Source organism: Falco biarmicus, chromosome 3, assembly GCF_023638135.1.
Source record: "Falco biarmicus isolate bFalBia1 chromosome 3, bFalBia1.pri, whole genome shotgun sequence".
NCBI lineage: Eukaryota > Metazoa > Chordata > Aves > Falconiformes > Falconidae > Falco > Falco biarmicus.
The window spans coordinates 23,356,003-23,379,438 of record NC_079290.1 but is presented as its reverse complement, the minus strand read 5'-3'; the positions used below and the strand labels follow the sequence as shown (position 1 = coordinate 23,379,438).

Below are 23,436 nucleotides of genomic sequence, written 5' to 3'. Positions count from 1 at the left end.
ATGTTGTACAGACAGTGGAATTTTCTGCTCCGTCTTTCCCTTCTACAAAGAAAATTTAAATTACATCTCTTAGACAACCACCTTCAAAATATATTTCTAACATCTCTCTTTGTCACGTATGCTTTAAGCTTTCCAAAGGACCTGCTCACATGAAATGATCCTGCCCTCTGCCTCTTACTACAGACACTGTATGGGAAATATATGTTGAAGAAAAAGGGCTTAATCTGTAATTTAGCAGAAATGTATACGATTTCATTGCTTTAAGTGGAACAGGACTGTCTGCAGAATTATAGGCCAAATTCTGAAAAGGTCTATGAACTGGAGATAGTGACACACAGTGATTCTCATTGTGTGATTGACAGACAGATCATGGTTGTAATTTTTGTTTTCTTTAGAAATGTCTGTAAAAGTCTTAATTTGAAAATACATAAAATGCATATAGATTTTTAATATAGGGGCTTGAAATTGTCTCCTGAACAGTTTTTTGTACCAATAAAGTAGCAACCACTCTCAAGGGAAAAAATTATTCACATTAATTTTCTTTTTTTGTAAATTTATTATTTTTTTATAGAACTAAGTAAACTCCACCAATGAGTTGTAGGTCAACTTTATCCAATCATTGAATAGCTACTGAATATCTGCCTTCTATATAGCTAGTTGTGGGAACCAGGCACCCTGGTAAAACATGGCAGTTTTCTTCTGATATTGGAACAGGGGACTACAGAACAAACTAAAGTTGCAGCAAACTGGAAGCTCTGAGAGTGCCCCCAGCTCCCAGTGGAAATATTTTCCCATGGAATCTGAGAGCATTTAACAGAGACAGGGACACAGAAGTCTGGCACTGAAGCTAGGAGGCTGGCCTCATTATTCAAATTAAACATTTAATTGATTAACAGCAAGTTATATCTGTAGTTAGGAATTTTCAGGCATAGGCTTACATTTTTCTTTTGCCATCTATTGCCAAGCTTATAAAAACAGCAGTCCTTTATTCAAATTACTATATGAATAATTAAACAGACAAATGTACCAGGTCATAGATGACTAATACTCAACCAAAGACATAACCATATTCCATTCTAAATAATTATTCCATGTTATAACTACACCTTGCATACTTTCAGCTACAGACTCTGAGAAACTAAGCTGAGAAGTAAGTTTCTGATGTCAAGAACTGCTTAAAGATTGCTCATTGAGAATGACTTTCACCAGCTCCCTCTCATTTCTGCCAGATGGCAGCTAGTTTAAGCTTTTTGACAAGCACTGGCTGCCAATTGATTTCTCTTGCAAGCCAATGGGTAACCATTGCACATCAACAACATTCAGTTAATGTAATCTCTGCATGAAACAGCCTTTAACTCCCAGGCGGCTGCATTCTGTGCTAACTATACATTTTAAAGAGTTTAAAGGTGGAGCCCCTTTTTCAGAGCACATTGCAGTATTGAGTATTCCAACCTCAAAGATGACAAATAGCTTGTGATATTCAAAAATGAATGTAAGGACATAATCTCTAATTCAAGAACAAATGATGAAAAGAATTTTTCATGGTCTTTGATGTTCATAATATAGTGGACTTTAGAAGAACTCCATCTACAGAACTTAAACAACAAATGGTGGAGGTTTTTTTTCTTCCAGAAACAATGCGTTTCACCATGTTCCAGCTGTGGTACATACAGTTTCAGCAGCACCAAGCAGCTGTTGTTGATGATATGAGAATATTAGGGAAAAAAGAAAAGTTCATCTATATGTTTTCATAGTAGTAGGATATAGCCAAACCAGAATATTTTTCAAAGAGAGTTATGAAGAATGCAAAAAACAGTAAAAGAACAGAAAATTGCATCTTGCAACATTTAGCAAGGTAACTGGCAAGCTCAGCTACTTGTCAAGCTCAAATTAAACTTCAGAAACTGTAAAGCCATGAAGATGAAATTTTCCTCTTGCAGTTAAATTCCTTGCTCAAGACCAATACATTCTACAAATAACTATAGAACCTCCTTCTTCTGTGTAATCAATTGAATATCTCTCAGAAGCATTAGAATAATTTATTTAAAAAGACGTTTCAAATAATGAGTGAAATTATACCAACCTAAAGAAAAAGTCACATTTGCTATTGTAATGAATTTTGCGGCAATATAGAAATCCATCAATGTTATGAATTTCAGGTTAAGAAAATATACTGTATAAAACATGTAACTTAATTTAGGGCAGAGGGAAAAATAGACAATTGTCAAGGAATCACCCTGGGCCCCAGTCAACATTACCTCCAGAAAAAACTCTCTGTGAAAGTTTAAGATGAGTAATGAGCAAATAAAAGTGATTATAATGAAACTTCACATATTCAATATGTAGCTGGATCTGAAAACAAGACAGTACCTCTTAATTTTGTTTTGTTTTGGATCATTTGGTATGTATGATATACTTATGACCTATAATATTTTTTTGTGTTAGTGTTTAAAACTTCCTACATGCTCACAAAGGATTTACAGATACTCCTATGTCTTCCTAAACCTACAAATTATGTTACATGTTTGGAAAATATAGAAGGATTGTGTTTGTCCCAGGTTTAACATGAACTGAGCCACTCCTAGGGGGAACAAATAAAAACAAGCACACCAAAAAAAACCCCAACCAAACACCAAAAAAAAAAAGCCCTACCAAAAAAACCCAAAAAGCAAAAAATTTAAAGAGGAAAAAACCACTACAGTTCAATAAAGAAATACAGGACTATAAAGTAAATACATACGCAAGCACTGAGGTACTTCACCACTCCATGTTCCATTCCCAACGCAAGTCAAAACAGCAGGAAAAGAGAGTTCATATCCTGGAGAACAGACATAGCTAATGCTAAATCCCCAGTCCAAGTTTGTTCCTTCCAACCTTCCATTAGAGATCTGCGGAGGAGTTGGGCAGGTAACAGCTGCAATAATATTCAATATAATTAGGCCCAGCTGCTGTAAATATCCCCAGTGTACACAGTTACTAGAAGAACCATATGTGCTAATTTCACCTTTTTTAGAGGACAATACAGTCAGGACATGCTATCTTCCTCACTGTACACTTGCCACATTTCCTGAAGTTTGTAATTCTGGTTTCCTCCGTTTAGGAGACAGTGGCTGGCTGATGAAATGTCTTCAATAAAACAGGGTGCTAGGAAGACTACCTAAATATCAGTATGGAGGATATGAAGTATACAACACTTAAGATATGACTGGTAGTATACTACAAAATGATTTTGTTTGTCTGTTTAGACAACATAGAGTATAATTATGTTTAGTTACCATGGTAATAGTCAAATACATTCTTCCTCATAACCAGCTCAGGCATTTGTTAGATATTAACACCCAGGGATGAAATTCCAGGATGATTGTTCCAAAATATGACTTGAAAGCCTGTTTCTAAGTACCACAGATTGGTTAGTATTTGCTTCATTAATAGCTCCTTACCAAAAAGCATCTAGCTTCTGGCTAGAGGGAGAAAATGTAACGATTTGCAGCATTTTGAAATTGTCAGTATTGCTACCTTTAAGAAGGCCAACAAGAAATATTTCAGTACAGTTTCTCATTTCCAGGCATCCCAGGAAGAAATAGAAACATGTCCTACTCTGTTGTATGAAAGAGGACTGAAAAACACCACAGGAGGACAGTAGAAATAAATAGATGTAACGGTAGATAAAGAAGATAAAAGTGGTATTCCCTGCATAATGAGGTAGCAACAGAGAATTGTTAATTGAGACCTGAAGGAAAAAGGGTATATAAAAAGTTATATGAAAAAAAATCTGAATCAAAAAGAGAAAGGGGGAAACGTAAGCCACAGTTACTAGAATAAATGTGAAAGAGAAATGGGATAAAAAAGAGAAAAGTTGGGAGAAACTGGTAAAACTAGCAAAAAGACTAGCAAAAGAGAAAGAAAGCAAATTAAGCTTGTATGATTTAATTTAGTGGAGACAGTTGGGGTAAATAAGAAAAGCTGGCGAATAAAATTAACACAGAGAACACAGAGGTCACAAAAATGGAGGAAATGAAATGCTGCACTCATAACCTTTAAAGTTATGTTTAGACAGGTGTCATCTTGCAGGCTTAGAAGTTAGAGGCACTAGATCAGGAGTACTGTGTATTTGAACGTGATCTGCAGAAGGTTCACCATATACCATTCCTCCATTCTTATAATCTTCAGTGAGACAATCTCAAACTATTTACACCACAAAGATGCTCTGCAGCATCACTTATGGCTATTTGAGAATACTTAATGAAAGTAGTACTATTGTCAAATAATTGTCAACCAGTAAACCAAATCTAAATTTGAAGGCCATATTTTTTATACTTTCTCTTGCTCTGGTTCATAGTTTAAAAAAACCCACCAAACTACCAACCCAGAAAAGGACGTGATAGCCTTTCCCCGACTTTCATGATGTTTTAATAAAAGTCAGTCAAAATAAGTACTCCAAGCAGCAAAAGTCTGTTTGCATTGTCCAAGACCTTCATGACTAGTCCTTTTAAAAATATCTGTATGTTTTAACTTCTGAGCTGAATAATAGAGGAAGAAATACCAGTCAGTAATTACGAAAGAAGACAGAAGAAGTAGCATGAAAGCAAATGTAATATCCACATTTTGGGGTGAAAGCAGCAAAATAAAACAACACCCAGGAACAAGGCAGAATGTCTCTCTAAATATTTTGGTCAGAGATTTAACCATAAATATGTGCAGCAACATTTTTCAGTTTAAGAGTAATAGTAAATTACAAATGTAAACCTGCAGAAAAAAAAAATGCTTGACTAGTTGAATATTTAGTTGCAGATGAACATGCACCTTTTTCCAACTACAGAATGCCAGAGATTTATTTATATCTTCTATTTGCATGGCATGGCAACAATTACACATCCATATTTTGCCCAGTTCATTTTCCAATTATTTCACCTAAATGGTGCCAGGAGGACCCTGGCACTTCCTTCTGACAGTAAGAACTAATTGTTATACATTTCAAACACACTACTGCATATTACTTTTAATCACAGAAAGAAATGGGGATTATTAACTTAGCTAGTACACTTACACAAACCTGTGTGGAGTAGAACAAAATTCTGAGAATGCTATCGATTCTGCATATGATTATTATTTAGTATTTATACAAGCCATAAATATGTATGACCTAAACCTAGAAAGACTCAAAACCTCAAAGCCAAGATTGACAGTCTTAACTCTTTCTTTGTATAGTTCTGTTCATATCAAATCAGAGTTAGATCTCCTGCTCCCAGTTGGGTGCCCTGTGGTCCTTAGGAATTTGAGACTGGGAGACTATATCATAAATATTTGTTCTGTCTTACAATCTTCTAGCTGTTTGCTTACAGCCACTCTTGGAGACAGACAGACTCTTGGTCAATAAGACCTGTATGGCTGTCCTTCTGTTCTTAAAATGAGTTTTGTACTTGAAGATGAGGCTGGCTGAGAGCACAATACAAATAGGAAAAAATGGTGAATTGTTAACAGGATCTCAAAGTCTGACATTTTCAAGAATATGTTGGGAAAATAATTTTGAAAATTGAAATTATCAAAGGTGAATTAGGATTAAAATGGACTTGGTAAGACAGAGTATTGTACTCAGCAAGCAAAGTAATTGCAAATGGGGTGTAGATTTGAAACTTATTTGATCTGTTTTGATGAATAAATTCAGGGGAGGAAAATGAACACTACTGAACAGGTATGTTACCATACTTCCTGAACACAAAACAGAATAAAAATGGATGAGAACAAAGTCAGTACAAACTTAGCCAACTAAGTTTTAAAAGAACAGACATCAGAAACACTTAGCATGAACCCAGAAATAAAACACACAAACAGTAATGCTGCTTCTCTACAGCTGTGGTATCAGGAAGAGTGATAAAAATGACTCTAGAAAGAAGATGTTTTAGGTTTAGCCAGAAAGTGAACTTGTCAGAATAAATAATTTTGATGACCCCAATCATCAAAGGTGATGACCGCATCAAGGTAGTCTTTCAGTAACATTCAGATTTTTTGCTCTTAAATTTCAACATTTTATTAAAGCATTAAAGCAACTGCAATAAAACAATGAAACTAGGAATAAGATTAGTAAAAGTGAGAGAAAGAAGATCTTGAGATTAATCCTTTCAGTTTTCACAGTGGAGAAAATAATATCTTTTTGCAGAGTATGTCAATACAGCACAGCGGTGGTCAAAAGTGCATGTGTAATGAAGGAGAGAGCTTTGTATTATGGAGAGGGTAACCCAGAACAACTTTACCTTCGAGAAAGTTCAGTTGTACATATGTAGACCTTTCCAGATTGAAAAGTGTCTATCACATGCTTGAGTGGTCTTTTTTGTAAGGACAGGGACATATATAAGGACATTTTTGGTATGACATGCTAACCTTAACAAATGAACAAACAAATTATAACAATCATTTCATATTGGCTAATTCAGTTTAGCAGCAAAGTAAGAAAACATTCTATAAAGCTGCAAAAAAATGTTCTATGTACTGTGTTGGTATGCAAAATACATTAAAGAAGCAAAGGGTGAAGTCATTGTTCCTGCAGCCAACAAATCAATCCAGTGTATTCATACTAACAGTAAGTTTTGATTTCTGTGGAAATATTTGGCTAACTCATTACAATAAACAGTGGATGTAAATGTCACAGAAGAAATAGGTGATGATTAAAATAAGTGTTGTACCTTTGCATGTTGGGATTACTCCACTCCATGTGCCATTACTAGTACAAGTGCGAATTAAGGAGCCATTTGATTCCATTGTATAACCAGGTTGGCACATATAAGTAACATTTTGTCCAACAACATAATCATCACCATATCTCATGCCATTGGCTGGGACTCCTGGATCTCCACAACTGATAACTGCAAGTAAATAGTTGAGGAACATATTTGAAAACCTGAATGTGATTTACTTATATTTGACAGAAAAAACATAGAACAAAACTAGGAAATTATTGGGCAAAAAGGAGAAAGTAGCATAAATCTTATTCATTCATCTGAAATCACTGCCAAACACATGAGGAGCTGGAAAACAGTTCTATTTGGAGAACTTCAATACATCTATTCAACTGTAAAATTAACAGATTGTTCAATTTTATCAGTAAAATTTAAAATTATAAAATGAAAAAAAAAATAATTCCATAGGTCACTATCACCCTTTGATACCCACAAATTTTCCTATTATTTCAGAATTTCATTACTAAAGAAACAGACATTTATTGTTTAGTTTACTTTTGCATAGGTACATTCTGAAAGGAAACAGTCTGGAAAATTTAAGATATATGTCTGCAAAAAGTTCCCAATTTGTAAAATGCTCATATGCTTACTATGTACATATGTAACATGTACATTATCAGCAACATGAACACTGGGGGCAACTTTGCCAATGACACCAAACTGACTGGTGCGTTCAACATGCTGAAGGGAAGGGATGCCATCCAGAGGGACCTTGGACAGGCTTAGAGGTGGGCTTGTGCAAACCTGAAGTTCAAGAAGGCCAAGTCCAAGGTCCTTCACCTGGGTCAGAGCAAACCCCAGCATCAATACAGGCTGGACAGCAAATGGATTGAGGTCAACCCTGAGGAGAAGGACTTTGGGGTACTGGTGGCTGAAAAGCTCAACATGTCCTGACAATGGGTGCTTGCAGCCCAGAAAGCCAACCGAAACCTGGGCTATGTAGTGTAGGCAGCAGGTCAAAGGAGGTGATTCTCCCCCTTTACTCCGCTCTCATGAGACCCCACCTGGAGTGCTGCATTGAGCTGTGGAGCACCCCAGCATAAGGAGAACATGGACCTGTTCAAGCAAGTTCAGAGGGCCACAAAGATGATCAGAGGGCTGGAGCACCTCTCCTATGAAGACAGGCTGAGAGAGTTGAGGATGTTCAGCATGGAGAAGAGAAAGCTGTGGGGAGACCTTATAGCAGCTTTTCAGTGCTTAAAAGGGGGCTTGTAAGGAAGATGGGGACAGACTTCAGTAGGACCTGTGCTGATAGGACAAGGGGTAATGGTTTTAAACTAAAAGAGGGCCGATTTAGATATTAGGGAGAAATTCTTTACTGTCAGGAGCATGAGACACTGGAACAGATTGCCCAGAGAAGTTGTGAATGCTCCATCCCTGCAGGTGTTCAAGGCCAAGGTGAATGTTGCTTTGAGCAGCCTGTTCTAGTGAAAGGTGTCCCTGCCGATGGCAGGGGAGTTGGAACTAGATGATCTTTAAGGTCCCTTCCAACCCTAACCATTCTATGATTCTATGATAAACAGATGAGAATGTCCAAGCAATCCCCAAACACAGGTCATGGCTTTTGGCAAAATCAGGCCTATAGTACTTTAATGAGTGGGAGCAGTTGTAAAACCTCTTGTATCCTAATGAGATTAGATATTCACAAGAGGTTAAGAAAGATTTAAATTATTATAATTTGAGAATAACACTAAAATAAATAAGTTTCTCTCAGGTCTAGTCAATCGGATTTATCAATTTCTGAGAGTTTTCAGAGTAAGAAATCCTGAGAACCCTAGTGGCAGTGATAAAAAACTGTTGCTTTCAGGAGCAAAAACAAACAGTGGGGGAAAAAGATCTAGTTCGTAGCAAATAGAGCTCCCATGTGCTTTGCAGTTTATCTTACGGTAAACTTGACAATCCCCCTACAGCATTGTAACTGCTTCTGGAACATTGTGCAAGGCATTTTCCTTGGCAGTAAGAAAATCCTGGCCAATTCTAACTCAATGACAAAGCATGACCGATGTGAATGGCACCTCCTCCGTGTCATGATTTCCAAAATGAAAAAAAACATAACTACATGCTTGTAGTGTATTCTGGCCAGGTCCTTTGATCTAAATTACTGAGGAACTGAAAATCCAAGGTGTATGGTATCCCTGCTCTACAGTTTATCACAGTCTGAGTGAGCAGATACTAATTAAGCTGTATGTATTAAACCTTTAAAAAAAAATTGAAAAAAACCCCACCACCTCCCACACAGTTGCTGTCTATGGATACAGAAGAGACTATAAAACACACCACAGGGTTATGTCTGTTAGTCTAAGGGTAGCTAGTGCAGTGGTAAAGAAAACTGGAGATCAGCCTAATTTATTTTACCTAGTAACATGGTAATTTTTTTTTAACTTAAAAATTAATGGATTTTTCTTTGCCATTCTTAAAAAGATACAGATCTGTGAAAGACAGAACTGTTAGCTACATGAGTATATTAAAGAAAATATATTTACATCCATCTTCTGTATTTTACTTTATTATCTTTCAGAGGACAGAAAAACAAAGATTATTCAGTAAAGATGTATCTTACTTGTGCAGTTTGGCAAGGATCCAGACCATGTTCCATTGGCCGTGCATTGTCTTACAGATGATCCAGAAAGTATGTATCCTTCCATGCATGAATAAATTACTGAATTAGAGAATGTAGTTCCATCAATACGAAACACTTTTCCATTAGCAGTTGTTCCTGGATTACCACACTGCACAGCTATAAAGCAAAATGTGAAATATTTTTTAAATGTAGAAAAGATTATTTTTGAAATAGTAAAGTCCAAGTAAAATCCTGCTTTATTTGCTATATATGCAAGGAAAAGCAGCATTATGTTGCAGAAATCTGTGCTGTTGTTCTGAAAAGTGTAAGGAGGGTGAGGGGGTGGGGGAGAGAGAGAGAGAGAGAGAGAGAGAGAGTGTGTGTGTGTGTGTGCGTGCGTGCCTGCGTGTGTGTGTGTGTTAATTCATGTAATAGCGAAGATCAAACAGCAGAAAGTTCTGCTAGGCTAAGTATATCCCTTCAGATACCAACATACCAACACACATACGTATTTACAGTGTGTCGGGATGGAAACCACTCAACAGAAAGGGTATTACAAAACCATCTTGTGAAAGAAGATTTTAAAACGAGATGACTATTGCATACAGATAAAAAAGTCAACAATGATCAAATGGAAAATAGGAGTTAGGAGTACAGGGTGTCACATTATTTTCTGCTTTTCAGGAACTTTTCTTTGAAAAAAGAGTTTGTTGCAAATTACTTCCTATTTTTTAATCAAGAACATTAAGGTAATAAATGGTTCTCCATAAATATCCTGTTAAAGCTTTCTTCTCTGATAAAAAAACTAGCTTAAAATTTCCAGAATTACTTTTTCCAAATAGACTTGTTTCAGCTTTTTTTTTTTTCTACTAAATGTCAACAGTATTAGTAAATAAAATTTTTAAGCCAATCAGTTATGACATAGATGTATCTAATGAAATCATGACATTGACATTTTCCTAAAACTCAGGTCTTTTCTCTGAAATTCAGATGTATAATAGTTATAAATAAAGGTCAGGTGATGGTGAGATTTTTAAGGGAAACAATCAGCAAAAATTGAGTTCTAGGAGCCTTATAAATTTCCTTTTTTGTTTAGTTTTTAGTACTGGATAACACATAGTTTACTGACACAAGATGGAGAACAATTAAACAGTTCAGTATTATTTTTTTTTCTCAGAATTTTGAAACCATGCAGTTTCATGGGTCTCAGGAACTGATTTCATATTTGTCACCTGATATCAAACCACTGCTATGGTGTAACAACTTATTCAAAAATATTTTTCAGTCTAAAATCAATTGTATACCATTCACAATATAAAACTGGCAATGTAAAATTAATTTCCTAATTAGCATTTTTAACAAGACAGTTTAAAATATAGAGTGGATCTTCTGTGATCTACCTTTGCACTCAGGTTGCCTTCCTGTCCAACTTCCATTTGCCATACACGTCCTTTCTTCTGAACCATGAAGGATATATCCAATATCACAGCTGAAATGTACCGTGCTTTTAATTTTAAAATTGTTTTCTTCTCTAGACCCATGACCTGGGATACCTGGATCACCACAAGAACCAGCTGTATCACCTAGAATTTACAGTGCAAAGATTCAAATAAATGTGAAATATTATTATGACACTACATTTAAAATATATGTTTCTATGTATTTATAAGTGAATTTATATTTATATTTTTAGAAAAAAAAATATCTCATTGCATGTGAGCCCCTGTAATTACAAAACTACTTCATTCTCTAATCTTTTTTTTATACTTTTTTATATTAGTATAGAAAAAAAAAAATATAATTATCTCAAGATACCCCTTAGACCATGCTAAACTTTTGATAACAGAATAATCAAACAAGAATAGGGAAACAAAGGGAAAGCCACAAAACCTTAGTCATTAAAAGTAAGGAATTCTGAGGAAAACCAAGGTCCTGATCATAAAGGTAACTTTATTGTTTGCCTATAACAAGTGTTCATAAAATACTTACTACTTTTATAATATTGTTAAAGCTGTAACAGTTTCACTGTTGAATAAAAACTTTAGTCATGTATTTACATTTCATGTAAATCTGACATGAAGCATTTCCCTGGTTCAAAGAAATGTTGAAAGATCAAGACTGCCTAATAGCTAAAATCTCCCTTAGCTAGAAGTGTTTAAGCAAATTGTAAGATAGAGGGATTGTTTTCTACTCTCTGTAGTATATCAATGTTAAAATAACCAACAGTCATAACAATAATAACAATAACAACATCTAAGCATAGACATCTATTTATACATTTATGGTGAGAACTTTTAGAAAGCTGTAAGTAACACTGTATTGGGATAGCACAGGGGTCCTCAAACTTTTTAACCAGGGGGCCGGCGCACGGATGCAGTGGCAGGCAGTCATCTGCGGCTGCTTGGTTCTCCCCCCCCCCCAACCCCCAGCGGGGGGGTCTGTAAATACCGGGGGCCGGATTGAGGACCCTGGGGGGCCATATCCAGCCCACGGGCCGTAGTTTGAGGACCCCTGGGATAGCAGGTACGTTGTTTACATCTTTTAATATGTACTTAGGATCTGCTGTTTTCTCTTTTTAAAGGTCTTTAAGCTAGTTTTATACACAAAAGAGATGAAAGTATATTACATTACTCAGTTTCAACACAAAAGGGTTGATTTCTAGAATTCATGGAGCTGCATTGTTCAGGTTTTCACACAGATATTCAGATTACAGTTTTCTGTGACAACTTGCAAATAAACTGAAAGGTCTTCTATACAAAAATTAATTCAAACATCATAATATTTTTGAAAGCATATCTGCATTATTTTGTACTTAGTTACAATAATGTAAAAAATAAAGAAGAAATATTTTAAGAATCAGCTAGCAAGTTTTAATTCAAGTGCTGAAGGAAGTCATAGCTTTACATTAGAGATAATGATACTAAAAGATTTGTACAAATTATGTAAAGAACGCTTTCTGTAGAATAGCCATACTTTTCTGGTATTTACCTAAGCTTAAACAGCAGTAATAAGACAAGTTCTTACATGGAAGTAGTAAAGAAATTTGTCTGCTTTAAGTACCCAGAGACTAAAAGTGACAAACTCATTATCTAGGGGTTCTATGGGAGGTTAGGGCTCCAGACTTCTAGATGCAGGGAAAAACAGAGCTTCCTTTGCCTCAGTTGGCACTGGACGTATGTAAACTATACTGTTGGAATGACTGGCGGGACACAGTTCTTTACTAACAAAAGCATGCACAGAACTGAATAGTGAAAGGAAGAACAGAACTAGCTTGCTGTGCTTTGAGAATTATGGTGTATGAGCAAATATTTGGTTTAGTCTGACACATCTAAGAAGCTGACCATGTTTTTGTCACTTATAAAGGTAGTTCATGTGCCAGCCTGCATTTTTGTAGGTCCTGATTACTACTTTTTATTTCCTTTCATATACTCCCTGCTTCCTTCCCTCCCCACAAATTCATTGAAAACAATATACCTAAGCACCTCACAGGAGCTGATCTGCACTACTCCTGTAGGCTTGTGGGAAAAGAGAACGCAGCTATGGAACCTCAGTCTGGAGGCATGTTGGGAGAATCCAAGGAAAGGGCAGAACTTTCTTTGGAAATGCAGAAAACAAACCTGGCAACTCATACTACCTACCCAACCCCTTGCTGAAGTAGCTGACAATGTAGGCTAATTATGAACCACTCCCACTAACTTAGCAGCCTTAACTAAGCTTAAACTGACACCTTTCATTTCAGAATAATCAAACAAACTAATGCAGACATGCCAATTACATTGTGAACTTTTATAGCGTGTGTGTGCAAAAAGTACATGGTCCTATGTATTTTAATGCTTTCAGAAATAAAAAAAAAAATAAGTAAGTGTAAGAAGTAGCTGACTGCCTCGTTCAAAATCACAGACTCAAAAGTTTAGGCTCTTCTCTGTTTACCCATTTTATTATGTGACATAGATCAGTAAAGCAGCCTGCCAGCCCTGTTTCATAAGAAATTGTAAATAGTTCCAAATCATAGTGAGTAAAAGAATTTTATAAGCTTTGAAAATACTTCATGTCCAAGCTACTTAGGTGTCAACAATCTTTTGGTTTGAAAATAGTCTACTAAATATTTTTACAATAGTTTAAAATGTTCTAAATCAAGATGTTTGGTTGTTGGGGTTTTTGTTTGTTTGTTTGTTTAAATCCGTATCTTACATTTTCCAGTAGTATTTATTTAGACTGTGAAGAATTTGGGACAGGGCCTATTTATTATTCTATACTTATAAAGTCTCTACAATAACAGCTCAGTTTTCGGCAAGTTACTTGACATTATGCCTAAAATAATTTTATGATGAAAAAATAAAAATAAGTTTTTTGCTGTGCCAGATATAAATTACATATTCCCCTTGTAAATGAAATCATGTGTTCTTTCCTAATGGCTAATTATTACTGTGAATTATTACTCTTTTAATTATGGGGAAGTTAACCACCAGCTTTTTTGATTGAAGGTTATAGAAATAATTTTTCTAAATGACTAATCACATCAGGAAGTGACAGTGATATAATCAATGATATCATAACAGAATATATTTTTATTACTTCATGCAGAGATTCAGCTAAGTGATTTTCATAGTCAGTTATGAGCCATCCTTCACCCACATGTGTAACAAATTCTCAGCTGGCATTTAATCTTAATGAAAGGGAGGATATTTAAACCACTTAAGTACGTACACAACCACTGCTGCACTTACAAGGAATTTTAAGTTGCTGCACATTTCTGACTCCAGCTGATATGCATGCGATGACTGAAAACTGTGTTCTGAATGCCAATAGATATCAATGAACATGGCAATTCCTTCTAGCTCTAGGATGCGAAATGGAAAGTGCCATGTGACAAAAAGGAAACTCTCTTAGGGATAATGTAACAAAATTTGGTTACCTTATGTTTGCTGACCTAACATTTTCTGTTTGAATTCTTCTCCATACATGAAAAGGACAAGCATGATGTATCTTTTGTCAGTGGAACATTCTATATTATTTACTATTAATATCATCAACAAAAAAACATACAAAGTTTAAGGTCTTAATATGCATTAAAAATGAAGATAAGATATCAAGGTTAATAATGAAAGGTAATGATTTCACAAATTTTTAGATAAAAAATATAGAAATTCTGTTTGGCAAACTGCAAATTATTTTAAAATGAAAAAGTACTTCAGTTACACAGTTTGAAAACAAATTCTCAAAGTTGTCCTAAGCTAGAATTTCAGTTTTCTATAGTACAATTAAAGACAATAACAGTTTGTATTATGTTACAATTATATTTGCTACTATTAACTTTTGAATCTAAATAAAATCAATGTTTCTTCATGTACTGAGAGAAAATCATTATATCTGATAAGAGCTTCTGATCTGTGGGGAAAAAAAAATCACGAATGCTTATCCCAAGATATCTGAACACTAATTTAATAGGATGATTAAAGAATAGTCTTATTTTCAGTAAAGTTTCTTTGTTATTTTCATATATAATTTCAGGCTTTCTATTTGTGTTCCTTGATATTTTTGTATGTGTTTTTTTTTTTTACTTTTAATTCACAAATATTTTTTTTCTTATGTAGACTATGGAAGACTACAGTAAGTAGCCTTAAATTTTATTTAGAGAGGATATTTTATCCAAAACAAATACGCATGCACACTAGCTGTAAAATATTTTGGATCAACCTAGTCTGAATTTGCAATTCACATAAATATATCATTATTTATTAATTAATATTATTTTACATTAAGCTTTGATTTCTGGTGCATAGCTCTAAACATCACAGATTATAAGAACTTGACCTTTATTCCCATTGTGACAAATTACGCTGTGATTTTATTGATAGAAACTTAAGGGGCTAAATTAGGTGTTCACATTTTGCGGTTTCTGTCACATTTTAGGTTGCAATGGCAAATTATTGAAAGATGAGGGACTCAGAGTGCAAAATAATAACATTTAGATTGTCCTTGTCTGCAACCACTTCCTAAAAGTTTGCAGAGGAATGTTCAGATACTGAAAAATTCTTCCTTGGAATTTAGTGCAAGATTTTAACTAAGATGTGCTATTTTAATATTTTTTTTATGAATTTTTAACCATTTCTGTGCCATGGGCTGTAAAAAAATGCACATTCTGAAACTGTAGCTGACATTCAGTTTATACCTGAATACACTAAAGACATGAAGGCAGGAGTTAAAAAAAAAAAGATTAGAATATGCAAGTCCACACCTGGAGTACTGTACCCAGCTCTGGGGTTCCCAATACAAAAAAGGACATGGACTTGTTAGAGTAGGTTCAGAGGAAGGTCACAAAAATGATTACAGGGCTGAAACACGTCTCCTGCAAAAAGGCTGTGAGAGTTGGGGCTGTACAACATGGAGAAGGGAAGGTTCCCAGGAGATCTTATTGCAGCCTTTCAATATATAAAATATATAAGAAATGTGAAAGACTTTTTATCAAAAAAAAGTCTTTCTTTTATCCTGTAGTGACAGAACAAGGGGCAGCAGTTTTAAACTGAAAGAGAGTAGGTTTAGATTGGAAATAAGGAAGACATTTTTTGCAGTGAATGTGGTGAGGCACTGGACCAGGTTGCCCAGAGAAGTTGTGGATGTCCCATCCCTGGAAGTATGCAAGAACAGGTTGAATGGGGCTTTGAGCAAGCTGATCTAGTTCAAGATGTCCCTGCTCATTGCAAGGGGAACTAGATGATCTTTGGAGGTCCCTTCCAACCCAAACCATTCCATGATTCTATGATTCTAGTGGAAGATGTCCCTGACCATGACTGGGGTGTTGGACTAGATGATTTCTAAATGCCCCTTTTGACTCAAACTATTTTATGATTCTAATGATCTAATGATTTATTAACACTGTTAAGAACCTTGGATTTTTAATGTGAAACTAGTATAGCAGTACTGTCGGATTTGCATACTCATTATTTTTCATCTCTTGTTTTGGCATACCTGTAACAAGAAAAAATGCGTCACTTGTTTTCCTCCTATTTTCTGCCTTTGCAGATATCTAAGTATTCTGAATTGCACAGGTCTAAATAAGGTCCAAAACCCCACTGATTACTTTAAAGTATATAATGGAAATGTGAGGATGACAAGAAAGAACCTCCCCTAAGTCTTTATTGAGAACGGAAACTGGTAACGTGATTAACCTCTATCACAATGTATTTACACACTCTAAGATAAGAAATGGTAATCAGCCAAATACCAAGTTAATTTGTGACTTGGATTTCTGTTTTTTCTGTAACAATCTGCACTTGATTACTGCTGTTGAAGTGAATCACACTGAAGTTGTGAAACAGAACATTCCTAAGCATCAAGTTGTTCAGAAAATATATTGACTTCGGTGAAGGCTAATCCGTTATGAGGATTAGATGGTGTTCCCTCAAAACCCAAACATAATACCTTGAAACTGTATGGAGCCCACTTGGGCTTATTTATAATGAATGAATATATTATGTAATTAAGATATACTTGAGATGTTGTCAAGTCAGCAGGTATTAGGCAAGTTAAAAAAGATAATTAACCAATCACCTTGAAGAGACAGTGATGCAAGTTTTGTCTGTGGAAACTAGTACTCCTTCCAGAAGTCACATAGAAAATATTTTCCAAACAAATTGGTTCCTTTAACATTCTGTTTAATGTGCAATTTCCTATTTGTATTAAATGTCATTGAGAAAGACTACTTCTCCCAAATTATTTTCTTGCTAATAGTGTGTAGTTTTTTGGGGTTTACTTATTTGTACTTAGATCAGTTTTATACATGATTTTCCAGATTTTAGCGTGGCCTTCTGATTAAAAAACAAAAACAAAAACAAAAACCAAATTCAAAAGAACTTCTAGGCACAGTCATTAATTCAAAAATATTACCTGAACAATGCGGTAGAGATCCACTCCAGTGTCCATTTAACTGACATGTACGAGATGACTGCCCTAACAGCGATCGTCTACCTGTGCAGGTATAATGAACAGTAGACCCAAACGTGTATTTATCTCCAGACAAGACCGCGTTAGGAGGAATGCCAGGATGGCCACAGTCAATCACTACAATGCATAATTATTTGAGATAAAAAAAGGTTATTATCACTGATCACACAGTTTGTAGTTATAATTTTCATAACTCCATACATAAACTATGAAGAGGCTGACATTTTTAGGGTTTGGGGGAGAGGGACATTACAGACCAAAAGCTGTGAAACAAATGAGATGTCAGAAAGGTATTTTAGATATAGGTATTGAATTGATGTCAAAAGACACTCATTCACTACATTGATCTTTATGCCATGAACACATGCACACACATAGAGACACACACACACACATGCATGTACTCTTTAGAGAAAAAGTTCAGGAAGACAGTATCTGCCAAAGTCACTGCTGAGGTAGAGAATACACAGACTTCATCTCTCATTCACTGGTCCCAAATCATTGGTCATTAAGTCTATTGGTTTATAAACAAGATCATTTTTGCTATGAACCTTAATGTTAGTGTACTAATTTCATATTCATGGGTTTGGTTATTTAAAATATTATATTGCATAAACAGAATATTTGTTTACATATTTTTTATGTATTCCTAGGCATCATCTATTGATGTTAATTGCACAGAGGATGGATGGAATTTCTATAGGATCCCAATCTTAGAAATGGTCATGGATAAACTCACTATCAGTTGTTTATTGAATACATTTTGATCAATAATTGCTTGTTATTGCCATACTGTGCTTGAGTTTTAGTACTTAATCTTGAGAGTTTTGTCATTTCCGCTTACAGATTGCATGTAAGGGTATCCAAGTAAGCTTATACACATCTAATTTTGCTAACTGTCTCAAATGTCATGAAGTATGCAAACTCAAGAAAGAAAATGAGAAAATTTAGCATAATATCTTTTGTCCTTTAGTTGCTTATACAGGAAATTATGATAAGTGGCTCATGCTATAAATGATCAGAAGCAGAATTTTTTTTTTAGGAATATAAAACAGGCTAATAGAAACCTGACGTAAAATCAAGATACCACTGAAACAATTTCAGCAGCCTCCTATCTACTGGAGGAAAGTTGTATAAAGTAACAGTGACACTACCTTGGCTAGACCAACAGGAAGTTATTCCATAAGACTAAAATAAAATAACAAAAGGTCTTATGCATCATTATGGAGAACAATGTATGGAAATGAAACAAAGTTCTGTATTGAAAAGAATTAGCTACTCTGTCTTTTTAATATTAAGAGCACATATAAAAAATGTACAAAAGAAACCCCCTCACATGTAGAATCAATGCAGAGAAAACTTTTATGGCTTCAGAGTGAGGAGTTTAAAAGCAAACTAAATATATCAAGTTCAGGAAATGCAGTAAAAATTCATAAACCAAATTTACTCTGTTCACAGAATGAATCTAGCCTTGCATGTCTGATTTCTTTTTATCTTACACCTCTCCATGGCATGTGGCATACCTTGGCCAAAGACAGTTGTATTTATGCATCATGAAAATTAGAGATTAAAGCTGCAGATACCAGGGTACTAGAATAGCTGCCTACATCGTACAAATTTAGTTTTTATCAGAAATTCATCATCTTCAATATCAAAACATTTTCAGCAGCATTTCTTTATCAAAAAAAAGCCGTATCAGAAGCCTGATCGGGGTTGAGGATGTATTCAATTCCCTAGCACTTCAGATGTATACAACAATACAATAGTTGTACTATACAACATATGACCAAAGTCATGTGTGATGATTCATCTTCTTCTAATGATTATTCTTGGTCTTAGAGCTTTACTTTTATACATATACTGTTCTGTGTCCAATGACACATGATCTCTTAGACGTCCAACTTGCAAGGTGCAGAACCCTCCTGACAGCCCCACAAAGGACTTAGGAATGTGGTATGTGATCGATTGACTTTGATTTCTGCCTAGTGCCACTGACTCCTATGACCATTTTGTAGGCTTGCAGGACGGAGTAAAATGGTCAGAAAGTTCAACTTCACAAACTGGGCACTTGCTGTTTTCATGTTACTTGTTTAAGCAATTGCTTATAAATAAAATATACTATTCATTATGCATGATTGTAGAGAAAGAAAACTTAGAACATTGGTAATAAAAAAAGCATGCAGGCTTCAATAAATCGGTCATGCAGGCTTCAATAAAATGAAATTATTTATTATTTTGAAAAACATTCACAATTTTACGGAGTGTTTTGATTATCTCTATTTTTTTTTGATTGATTCTTTTGCCCTTTTCAGATGTGGCCATAGAGGAAAAGCTAATTTCATACTGGTACCTTACAGGACTTCATTTTGGGCTTTCCTACCCATACTTCCCTTTTATATTTACAGTTATGTCTAAAAGTCCTGGATTTCTAATAACTGATTTAGAAAAATATACCAACCTGTAATGTTACTCTTAACTTGATTATACATTCTACATAATTAAATTTGATATTCATGTTCTCAGGTGGAGATTTCATATGAAAATTTGACAATATTTCATCTTTTTTCTCCTAAAGCTAATTCATCCTCTATTTTAATCAATTTCTTCCTTTCAGCCTCTCTGTTACAGAATCATAGAACAGTTTGGGTTGGAAGGCACCTTTAAAGGTCACCTAGTCCAACCCCCTTTCAATAAGCAGGGACATCTTCAACTAGATCAGGCTGCTGAGAGCACCACCCAACCTGACTTTAAATGTTTCCAGGGATGGGGCATTCTACCACCTCTCTGGGCAACCTGATCCAGTGTTTCATTATCCTCATTGTATTTTTTTTTTTTCCTTATTATCTAGCCTAAATCTACCCTCTTTTAGTTTAAAACCATTACCCCTTGTCCTATCACAACAGGCCATACTAAAATGTTTGTCCCCATCTTTCTCATAAGCCCCCTTTAAGTACTGACAGGCTCCAATAAGGTCTCCCTGAAGCCTTCTCTTCCCCATGCTGAATAACCCCAACTCTCTCAGCCTGTCTTCGTAGGACAGGTGCTCCAGACTTCTGATAATTTTTGTGGTTCTCCTCTGGACCTGCTCCAACAGGTCCATGTCTTTCCTGTGCTGAGGACTCTAGAGCTGGACACAGCACTCCAGGTGAGGTCTTCCCAGCATGGAAATCATTTCCCTTGACCTGCTGACCATGCTTCTTTTGATGCAGTTCAGGTTCTTTTGATGCAGTTCAGGTTATGGTTGGCTTTCTGGGCTGCGAGTGCACATTGCTGGCTCATGTCCAGTTTTTCATGCACCAGTACCCCACAGTCCTTCTCACTGGAATTCTTTGAGGTATATTGTGCAAACATATTTTTTTTTATTTTGAGTACATTTAAAATTTAAAGTATTTCACTAGCGACATGTACCTAAGTAGCATACGGCCCTGAAAGCCTTTGATTCAAAGGGAGACTTAAAAAGGGCATTATGGTCCGGGCCAAACCAAATTCTGCTTCTTACAGGATTTATAGCGGCTAGAAATATTCCTACAGCAAATGTTAAAGGATTTGAATTACTTCACAGGTGGAAAACTTCTTCTTTGTTACCATGTTTCTTCTCCATTACTCTAGTGATATGTCAAAAAAAAGTATGTTCTTTGAGACTAGTTAGAGAGACTGAAACCCACTTAGGTAAAAGAAATAATCCAACCTGGGTCAAAGGAAAACATCCAGCAAGATTTTTACTTCTTTTCCATTGCTCTTACAGTGGAAAAATGTGCAGACAATGTGCAAATGACTACCTTGTGTATGTCCAAAAGGGAAACAATTTGGAAAACACTTGAGAAGCTGAAAGGCTCTTATAAAAAATATTTGGTAACTGCATCAGAATAAGCTTTGGTAAGCTTTATGATTACAAAGTATCATGGACAGTGCCTAGGTTAGAATCCATTGACCCCTCTGTATAAATGACACAAATAAAGTGGAGGATGCCCTTTCAAAAGTACATACAGCATTCTGACTGCCAAAGGTCAGCTTAAAAGAAGAGTAAAATCTGTATTACTAAATTACTTATGACAATTTTGAAAGAAGACTGAGGGATAAAAATACAAAACTAGAAAGAAGAAATCTTTGCACTTTTACCTTTAGAATTTCTTTCTCTTTGGAGATATGTTACTGTTAAGTAACATTTACCTTTCTGAAATGCTAATATTACATTAAATTTAATGTACAACTGTTAGACTCTTTGTTCTAAGTCTATAAGTTTGTTAACTGTGACTTGCAATCAAGCTATATATCTCATCAAAGAAAGGGACAACTTTCAGACTAAAGGTTTTTACAGTAATATGAAATAAAGTTTCAGGTTTTTTTTTTTTTTTCTTTAAAGAGACAATAGCAGAACTGGAGAAACCTCAACTAAGGAAGACTAATAAGGTTAAAACAGAGAATGAATATCTACAATATTGCAGATTTTGGTCCATGATCCCTGAATAATGAATCCTTAAGGAAACCTGTTTTCCCTTTAATCTCTAGAAAATAAAGCTTTCAGTCTTTCTCAGAGAGACATTTTGATCCTGAACTGACTTATAGAGAACTGGATAAACTAACTGTCCCAGCCAATTAAAAACCTATAAAATATCTGTGGCTATATCTACATCACAGAAAGGTGTTCATGACAAGCCAGAACAAAAATTACCTCCTTGTCTGATCCACTTTCCTTAGTGGATAGGTTGCATATGACTATGATGTTCAGGTACATCTGGTAGTGTGGTAAGCTGAGGACATGATCCAAAAGACATTTTTGGTGCTCTGCAGTGCCATTACTATTTTGCCATTACTATTTGCTTACTCTCTTTATAGATAGTCTGATCTTGCTGTTGTCCCAAAAGAAGTCCCGCAAGTACTATAGTGACGTAAGTCAATAATTGGGTACTATAGTTTTAGTGTGATTATAGCTTTGTGGCCAATGGAGGTCACATATTGGGAAATTCAATGGATGTTTTTTGGCCTTCTATTCCTGCTATCAGGGATCATCCCTGCTATCATGCAATCACAGTTGAAGCATTCAGAGATGTTAATGTCGGTTACTTCATTTCCCAATGTTTCTAAGTTATTTACTACATACAATAACAATACAACTGTGCTACTTCAGCTGCTACTGAGACATTCTGTCATTACTGCACACACACAAATGCATATAAATATGATTATTCTAACTGCTGTCATGACACTGATGGAAATGCGGTATAAATTAATACCTAATCTAGTCCACATAATTTGTAGAAGCATACACATTATCTACTTACTAATGCATTCAGGTAGAGGTTTGTCCCAGTGGCCATTTGGTTGACAAATTAAAACTGAAGAGCCAAATAAAAAATATCCAGGATTACAGTCATAAAATACTACTGTGCCGTATGTGAAATTCCCATGTTCAATTTTACTTTCTCTTATAGAATTCGCAGGAATTCCAGGATCAGAACAATTGACCACTAAAAAGAAAAAGAGCACAGACTTGAGAGTCATACAAATACAGTCTACTATCATGGTCTTTAAATGGTGTCTTATCCTTTGTATGAGAAACTTCAAATGTGTTGCTACCCTGATTTTATATATCCTGTTTTTATATATAATGATACCAAAATAGGAGGATATGAAACAAGGAGATGGTAAAAATAGGAGATGCTAAACTCAGAGCAAATAAAAGGGAATGTTTTTTTTAACAGCGTATGATGATACTATAAATTATTTCCACTGAAAGTGACTGAACATACAATATATTCAATTTATACTCTTGCCTTGACATAAACTATTACCCGCAACTGGAAACAGGTTATGGAGCTAGATGTGCCTTTGGTCTAACCCATAGAGCCATGCAAATATACTTATGTTCCCATACTAACATTTTGATAATGGAGCACCTTTGAGGCAGATAATTTGAGCTAAAGAGCACATGGTCACTTAGGTAAGATTGGTGATTCTGCTAGAACAGGGAAATATCCCAGCAAATAGGTATGCTCTTTTAAAAATAGAGGTATACATTGATCATTAAGAATACTGATGGATTTTTTGAGTCCTCAACTTCTTAGGATTCATATGTTTGAAAATCACTGAAGACTGATTTTTTTTTTTTTTTTATTACTGTGTTTTGTTTTGTTGTTTGTTTTTCGTTTTTGGGGGGTTTTTTTCTCCTTTTTTATAACTTACAGCTGTTGGTGAGGG

General features: G+C 35.2%; 1 protein-coding gene across 3 annotated transcripts in view; it reads right to left on the bottom strand.

Moving 5' to 3' along the window:
* The window catches only part of CSMD3 (CUB and Sushi multiple domains 3), a 725,150-nt gene that overhangs the window by 31,836 nt on the left and 669,878 nt on the right, over nt 1-23,436 (bottom strand). For all 3 annotated transcript variants that reach the window (XM_056333378.1, XM_056333379.1, XM_056333380.1), the window contains 6 exons: nt 22,521-22,706; nt 17,182-17,355; nt 10,695-10,877; nt 9,295-9,471; nt 6,681-6,860; nt 2,741-2,914 (listed from right to left, as the gene is read on the bottom strand). In XM_056333378.1, the coding sequence (XP_056189353.1) occupies nt 2,741-2,914; nt 6,681-6,860; nt 9,295-9,471; nt 10,695-10,877; nt 17,182-17,355; nt 22,521-22,706 (1,074 nt within the window). The remainder of the gene's footprint in view (nt 1-2,740; nt 2,915-6,680; nt 6,861-9,294; nt 9,472-10,694; nt 10,878-17,181; nt 17,356-22,520; nt 22,707-23,436) is intronic.